Source organism: Formica exsecta, unplaced genomic scaffold, assembly GCF_003651465.1.
Source record: "Formica exsecta isolate Colony F162 unplaced genomic scaffold, ASM365146v1 scaffold90, whole genome shotgun sequence".
NCBI classification, from domain to species: Eukaryota; Metazoa; Arthropoda; class Insecta; order Hymenoptera; family Formicidae; genus Formica; species Formica exsecta.
The window spans coordinates 235854-243464 of NW_021853667.1; the positions used below are offsets into that span (position 1 = coordinate 235854).

At 32.7% G+C, this 7611-nt stretch overlaps 2 protein-coding genes and 1 long non-coding RNA gene across 4 annotated transcripts in view; 2 read left to right on the forward strand and 1 right to left on the reverse strand.

The window, feature by feature from the left end:
* Positions 1-2109, forward strand: part of LOC115245077 (ATP-dependent DNA helicase DDX11) — a 4129-nt gene extending 2020 nt beyond the window's left edge. For both annotated transcript variants that reach the window (XM_029823178.1, XM_029823179.1), the window contains 6 exons: positions 77-630; positions 711-934; positions 1068-1247; positions 1340-1424; positions 1539-1669; positions 1763-2109. In XM_029823178.1, the coding sequence (XP_029679038.1) occupies positions 77-630; positions 711-934; positions 1068-1247; positions 1340-1424; positions 1539-1669; positions 1763-2008 (1420 nt within the window). In that variant the 3' untranslated portion in view covers positions 2009-2109. The remainder of the gene's footprint in view (positions 1-76; positions 631-710; positions 935-1067; positions 1248-1339; positions 1425-1538; positions 1670-1762) is intronic.
* LOC115245080 (aldose 1-epimerase-like) lies at positions 2109-4254 on the reverse strand. The gene is made up of 8 exons (XM_029823182.1): positions 4015-4254; positions 3782-3927; positions 3489-3716; positions 3125-3289; positions 2941-3041; positions 2784-2862; positions 2468-2668; positions 2109-2389 (listed from the first exon to the last, which is right to left on the reverse strand). The coding sequence occupies exons 1-8, from the start codon at positions 4136-4138 to the stop codon at positions 2297-2299; spliced, it is 1137 nt and encodes a 378-aa protein (XP_029679042.1). The 5' UTR covers positions 4139-4254; the 3' UTR covers positions 2109-2296.
* LOC115245081 overlaps positions 3656-7611 on the forward strand; it is a 5277-nt gene continuing 1321 nt past the window's right edge. Inside the window, exon 1 of the long non-coding RNA XR_003885483.1 lies at positions 3656-3826. This is a non-coding gene — a long non-coding RNA (uncharacterized LOC115245081). The remainder of the gene's footprint in view (positions 3827-7611) is intronic.

The following is a 7611-nucleotide window of genomic DNA, read 5'->3' on the forward strand; positions in this document are numbered from 1 at the left end:
ATATTAAATATATTAAAATTCTGATTAAATTATATATTAAAATAAAAATTTCTAACTGAGAGTAACATGGTTACAGATTTGAATCTTTGTTCTCAGCTAAAAGCGTATTATATTTAAGTCAGCTAAATTTTTGCTTAAAGAAGCTTTTAACTCTCTTTGGAGCAACAACAAGATCTCATCCCAATGACGAGATCGATAAAACAGTAACAACCAAATTATACAAAATAGAGGAATTCGAACTGCTTACAGAGATTGATACAGTAAATATATTCAAGCTGCTGGAGTTCGTTAAAACTTCGAAACTTACTCATAAATTACAAGGATTTGTCGAGCAATATGGCAATAGCATAAAAATCAATGAACAGAAAATAAAGAAATCCGGTATTACGGAATTTCTAAACTCAATTAAAAACAAAGATACATTATCTCAAGGAACCGCCAGTAACGCGGATATAGTGGAAAATAATGAAGAACAAACGAGCAATCCATTAATGGCAATTTTGAACTTCCTAGAGTGCCTGAAAAGCAGATGCATGGACGGCAGAATATGCGTTTTACCTGGTGCCAATATCGGGCAAGGGATTATAAAATTTTTATTGTTAAACCCAGCGACACATTTTCACGATATTGGTACATGCATTGAATACTTATTTAAGTCACATATACTTCTCATTTTATTTTTACTCTTATATTTTTTATAAAACTCATAGTGAGAGATGCCAGATCGGTGATACTGGCTGGTGGCACAATGGAACCCATGTCTGAATTCATAGATCAACTGTTCCTAATGGCAGGGGCAATGCCGGGTAGAATTATGACATTTTCGTGCGATCATGTAATTCCCAAAGAAAATATTCTATCCAACGTCATGATACGTGGTCCAACTGGAGTTGAATTCGAATTTAATTTTCATAATCGGCAAGATATAAAATTGGTAATAAAGTTCTTCATTTTCCTTATATTTAGAAAAATAAATCTAAAAAATATTTGTGTCTACATATACATGTATGTAAGTCCTGAGAGGTGAAAGTTAATTACAAATTATTAAGAATGGCACTTTGTTTCAGCTGGATGAATTAGGTAGAGCTCTATTAAATATATGTAACATTGTACCAGCTGGAATTGTAGTATTCTTCCCATCTTACAGCTATGAAGACATAGTATTCAAGCATTTAGATAAATCTGGCATTGCATCAAAAATTTCTGTAAAAAAACGTATCTACCGTGAACCTAAATTAGCATCACAAGTAATTTATTTTGTTATATTAATGGTTGATATTAATATTTATGCTTGACATTATGTAAAAACATGTTATTTATTTTATATTATAAAATGTAGGTCAATGTAATATTAGATCAATACGCACATTCCATCAAGAATCCACAATCTCCGTGTAATGGATCATTGTTGTTTAGTGTAGTTGGTAAGTATAAATTAAAGAATTATATATTATATAAAAATAATTTGTGCATATTTTTTGTCATCAATAAAGACAAATTCTTCAAGCAATTTGCTAATTTTACATAACATATTGCAGGTGGTAAATTAAGCGAAGGTTTAAACTTTTCTGATGATTTGGGTAGATGTATTATAGTCGTTGGCTTGCCATATCCTAATATCAAATCACCGGAATTGCAAGAGAAGATGAAATACTTAAATGAACATGTGGTTTGTATCACTTTAAGTAGAATTCAAGAATTTGTTATTATAGCTTAGCGTAATGTTTTAACATCTTTCATTTTACTTTTTATCTCTGTTTAGAAACCGGACGCTGGAAGCACTTTTTACGAGAACTCGTGCATGAAAGCGGTGAACCAATGTATCGGCCGATCTGTTCGTCATATCAATGATTACTCGACGGTTATACTATTAGATAAACGTTATCGTCATAAAGTCAAAGTACTACCACAATGGATTCAACGTTCCCTGACGATCAATGATTCATTTGGACCTGTAATTGGTAATGTTGCAAAATTTTTTTCAGCGAAACGAATTAAAACAGTCTAATCTGTGATAATAACAGTGATATGCCAGTAGATCAACTAAAAAGATTATTTACTATTTAATTATTATTTGACACGTTTTAGTGTCATTTGTGTATGTTTAGTTTTTTTGTTTTTTTTTTTAATATAAGATTGATTTTTATATTTAAATACAAATGTTTTTTTGTAATTTAAAGATTCATGTTTTTTACTGATACTTGATATACTATATAATATCGCAACATACTGAATAATTTTTTTATACTAAGTACAAAGAAGATTTAATGTGCTTTTAAGATAATTTAATAATATATCACATATAATTGGCCAATTGAATGCCAAATTTGTAAATTAGGTCGTGACAATAGATTTCTCCGGGCCGTAGAATGGAGCAAGGAAAATGTGCCTGAAAGAAAATTTAATTCACGACTTATAAATCAATGAATATGTCATAAGAATATAATTTTGCAACACTTTAACTTACATAATTAATGGCATTTGGATAGTTTTGCGGTTGAATACTGAAAGCACAATGTTTTACATAGCGAGCACCTTGCTTCCCCAAAAGAAGCGCTGATGATTCAGATATCGCATCTTGTTCTATTCGATCTGTCGTCAATGTTTCTCCCTCATCTTCTTCACGATTCGGACTGTCATCTTGTTTAACAGCAATGTTATTTCCAGTCTACAATTATAATATTTCTTGTAAGAACTTATTGTTAGTAATATTTTTATATATTTTTTCATTGCACAAATTAATATGTTCATTATCGCTATATTTAATTATAAATTGACAGTACCTCAGAAACAGTGTCTGTTGATAAACGGCCACCTGTATAAAACTGTACACCAGGTTGATCGGAATAAACTTCCAAAACGCTGCGTATATATGTATATGATTATTTAGTTTCAGAATATATACTGTACTTATATACTAAATAATTAAAAACCTCTTACCGACCGCTTCCTGGATGGACGGCTCGAGCGACATGTGTGCTACCTCCGTGCCAGTTTGGCGTGATGCAGAAATTATGATCATACCCTTCTCCCGGAGGAACCTATAGCTTACATGAATTTATTACGTTTTCTATCGAAATTATCTATTGTTTAGTGTTAATTTGCTACGCAAAACTAGGGACACCTTCTCGATACAGTTCTCCAGGAACTTCGGTATACGTAGATCCATGATGGTTCCTCCGACTCCTCGAATACTGCCAGTTGGTATCGGATCAGTATAATCCGCGAAGGTCCAACGATCGCAGTTTAATGAGATTTTATGCTTCATCAATTCCTTCTTACCGGCGTCCTACAATACATAAGATGAATAAATATCTGCCGCGCGATTTTCTTATCGAAGCTAGAACCATTCGTCATTCACCATTCTGACTTGAAAAAATAACATGTATTTAATTATATAAAACATTTTTCTTTTTTTTTTCTTTAAACTCTACGAATGATGATTTCAGCTCCAATAATTTACTATTAAAGCATATTATGTTAATTACATGTCCGGCGAGATTGAACAAAGAACCGTGTGAGATGTTGACTATCGTGGAGTCTGTTGTGGTTGCCCGGATACCTATTTCCAGCCTATTATCAGGTGTCAACTTGAATCTCACCGTACTCAACACCGTACCAGGATATCCCTCTTCGCCGTCTTCGCTTAAGTAAGTCATGACGACCGAGCAGCCATCGATATGCGAGTCCCATAATCGTCGACCGAAGCCCTTCTCCTAAAGAAGAAAAATAGAAGAAGACCTTAATTTTCGAATGGAAAATGTGAGACGGACGAACTTACACCTCCGTGCAGATGATGTTTGTCGAGATCATTCCTCGTGAGCTGGTAAGTTTTACCTTTAATGACAATACAGCCATTTCTTATGCGATTCGCGCATCTACCCAGTACGCATCCTACGAATGGATTAATCCTGGGATTTGTGTAGCCTGCAACATAAATCATTTATAAATTAGATTCGAGATAAGATCCAATATCGAATATCATGAATAAATATGTAATTAATTAGTTCGTACTCTTTAAATCGTCAAAACCAAGAACAACATCCGCGATACGTCCGAACTTGTCGGGATATTTTAGCGAAACGATCGTGGCACCCCAAGAAATGACGGTGATCTCTATATGATTCTTATTAATCATCGTATAGGATTTCACTGGTATCAGCCGAGGTCCCTTATCATCGATATGCGAGGATAATTCTGCCTCGTAATATTCTTTACTATCATTGCGGCGTATGTTATCCCCGGGAGATTCTGTAAGAGCCTTTTATATAATCATATGTCAAAAGCCGGACATGAAATAACAAAGTACCGGCAAAAATCTCTCCAAAAACTCCCTCCGTAATTACGATGTCTTTGCAATCGCAATCATAGGTGACCATGTTTGGTATTTTTTTTTTTTTTTTTTTTTTTTTTTTTTTTTTTTTTTTTCTGTCTTAAATTATTTATTTGAGGAAACGTTGATAGAACGATAGATCGAAAATATCCACGCCAGTGCGACGTTCCAACTTAAACGCTTGATGAAGTTGCCGAATCTATACGAGATCTAGTTCGACATAGGAAAATAAACATCCATGAGAGAGATGGAGAGAATCGCACTTAACTTGAAATAGCGAGCGTAGTAAAGCGAGTAATCAGCATTAAGTCGAGAAAGCAGAAAGCAGTCGTGGGAATTGCTTCAAGCGTCTTGCAGATTTGTTGTTGTCACAAATTTGCGCTCCACATCTTGGGAAATTAGCGGGAATTGTGAACACGGAATTATCTTCCTCGAGATTTTAATAATAATAATCACTTCATTCGATAGTCTCATTCATTAACGCTCGAATATTAATTAAAAAATCTCGAACTTTTTTACCCGACACACGTTTCCATTGTAATATCGCGCGCGTCACATATCGCAGCGAGTTTGATGGAGATTGATCGATGCTCGGAATCGCTGCACGACAGATTTATAGCGATGTGCACATTTATCGCGCTGCTATAAATAAAGCTATACATATATCCGCCGTGCAGATGAGATTTTAAAAATTCAGCGAAATCGGCTTCTATATCTCTATTATTTTTTCGATATTAAATCTCATTAAAGCGCGAACGAGGGTGAAAGATACAATAGAACGAAGGGTTGCTTTGGGAAGGAGAGACGAGGAGGTGACTCTCGCGAGAGCTCTTTCCATGCCTTATGCAGCGCCCGTGTTATTGTATTTCAGCCCACTGAGCGGATTGCCTCGGGGCTCGGCTCGAAAAGCCAGGGAAATGAAGAAATTCACTTCGATGTACTCTTCAATTGAAGGCACAAAGGGCGCAAACCGGATGCGAAGCGGCGCAGCGCGTTAGTAAAGAGATAGCGATTTGAGAGCCGCGCAGGAAATCAAAGGCTTTAATCGTTCGATTGGATATACTATCGCGGGTACGCCTCTTTGAAGTAGCACATTACATGGGGAAAAAGAGAGGGGGGGGGGGAGGACATGTCATTTCGCCTATATTACTAAAACGTGATATCAAGCGAAAGTGTATTAGAGATGAACTTCACTTCTTTTAAGTCTCTTTTAAATCTAAGGGCATTTGTTTTAAGAAAATTTCAAGTCTGGATAACGAAATAGCATTGCATCTTTGATCGCGAAGTAAATATAAACTGCGTGATATTTATTGGAATACATTAATGATAGCAACAAGTCGCATAATAAGTTCCTTTTAGTATTTCTATTAAAGTCAATATTTATAAATTTGAGAATATCTTCCCCTCCCTTATACAGGGTGTTCCAGATCAGGTCAATGAAATCTCATTCTAGTTCGTTTTGCCGCCCACGGACGGGAACAAACGTGTTCTGGTATGTTACGCGTGTTCTTTGTTTGGACCTTATTTTTGAGTTTTCATCTCTTCTAAAGAAGATTTTTACATTTATTACTCGCAACCAGATGTTGGCCGGAATGATCTGATCATATCCTAGATCAGAAGCGGCCATTAAAAAGAAGGAAGAAAACAATGAAGTTTCAAGGGTCTTATAGGAAATGAATTTGGAACAAAAAATCGCAATCATAGGTGACCATGTTTGGTATTTTTTTTTTTTTTTTTTTTTTTTTTTTTTTTTTTTTTTTTTTTTTTTTTTTTTTTTTTTTTTTTTTTTTTTTTTTTTTTTTTTTTTTTTTTTTTTTTTTTTTTTTTTTTTTTTTTTTTTTTTTTTTTTTTTTTTTTTTTTTTTTTTTTTTTTTTTTTTTTTTTTTTTTTTTTTTTTTTTTTTTTTTTTTTTTTTTTTTTTTTTTTTATGCTATCTGCCAAATCATATATATGACGTGATATATGACGCGACGAGAATGAAAAATTTTGTCATTGCGGCTTCGCGTTTACATGAAACAATTGTGTGACATTAGTTTTTGCTGACAAAATGATATAAATAATAAATAATAAAATATAAATTATAAATAATGGGTTATAAAATATTATCTCGATTTTTTTATATTTTTTGTTTCAACATTAGAAAATCGCTTTTTTTATTTTTCGCAACATAAACATTGGCCTAACCACAGATAGAAGTATACATATATAAAAGTCTGTGAACCTAACTATAAAAATTATCCTGCAAGTTATATGTATATAGAATTATTTTATAGGAATATGGAAAGCGTGAAATGGTCACTCAAAGAGCTGAAACTTATTGATGCTGTTATTTAAAATTATTTATTAATAATAATAATAATGATAATAATAAAAAAATAATACGGATATAAAATAAAAATAAGTTGAATGCATTATTTGTGATTCATAACGCTATAAAGTGTTACGAACATAATAGTAGTATTATTAGTAATTAATAATAAAATATAATAATAAAGTAATAAAGTTTATTATTATCCTTATTATTATCATTTTATATATACTCTATGTATATATATATAGTTATTATTTATATCATTTATATAATTAATATTTATAGAGTAAAATGTACAATGTTTGGAAAAATACATGAACTTTCAGTGCAGACCAGACACATCAGACACTCAAAATCTTCGTTAAATAATAAAGAACAGTACGTAAAAAAATCGAAGACAGAATATATTATTGCGATATATTTCATTTTTAAATAATCGAGTTCTTGGGGGATCTCTATCATGAAATTAATATTTATATTCGTCTGTATATATAATATTAATAATTTCTCTCTGCTCTCGTAGATAAAAACGATTCTGTGAGACTTCGCCCGTCGTGTTTGGCAATCTATCGTTTAGAAAAATCATCTTTTTAGGTAGATTTCTCCGATTGAAAGTGAATTTTTCCCAAACTCAACTTCGCGAAACCGCCGATGAAAGTTATATTACATTATTTTTTCCGTCGAAAGCGATATATTCGCGATATACATTTTTTTTTCTTCTTTCGTTAAGGCGCGCAACGAAGCGATTCATTATTCTCACTTAAATACACGTGGAACACATTGCACTTAGCTTATCGTTAACATACTTATAAGCTATAGAGTTATTCCATGTTATTCCAAATAAAATGTTTGCGATTTACGAGTTGCGACGTACGCCTTCTACGTTCTCTCTATAGCTATCACGTATTACAAAGGAATACTGAAAAGGAAAAACTTAAAATTTCGCATGTATATATATATATATATA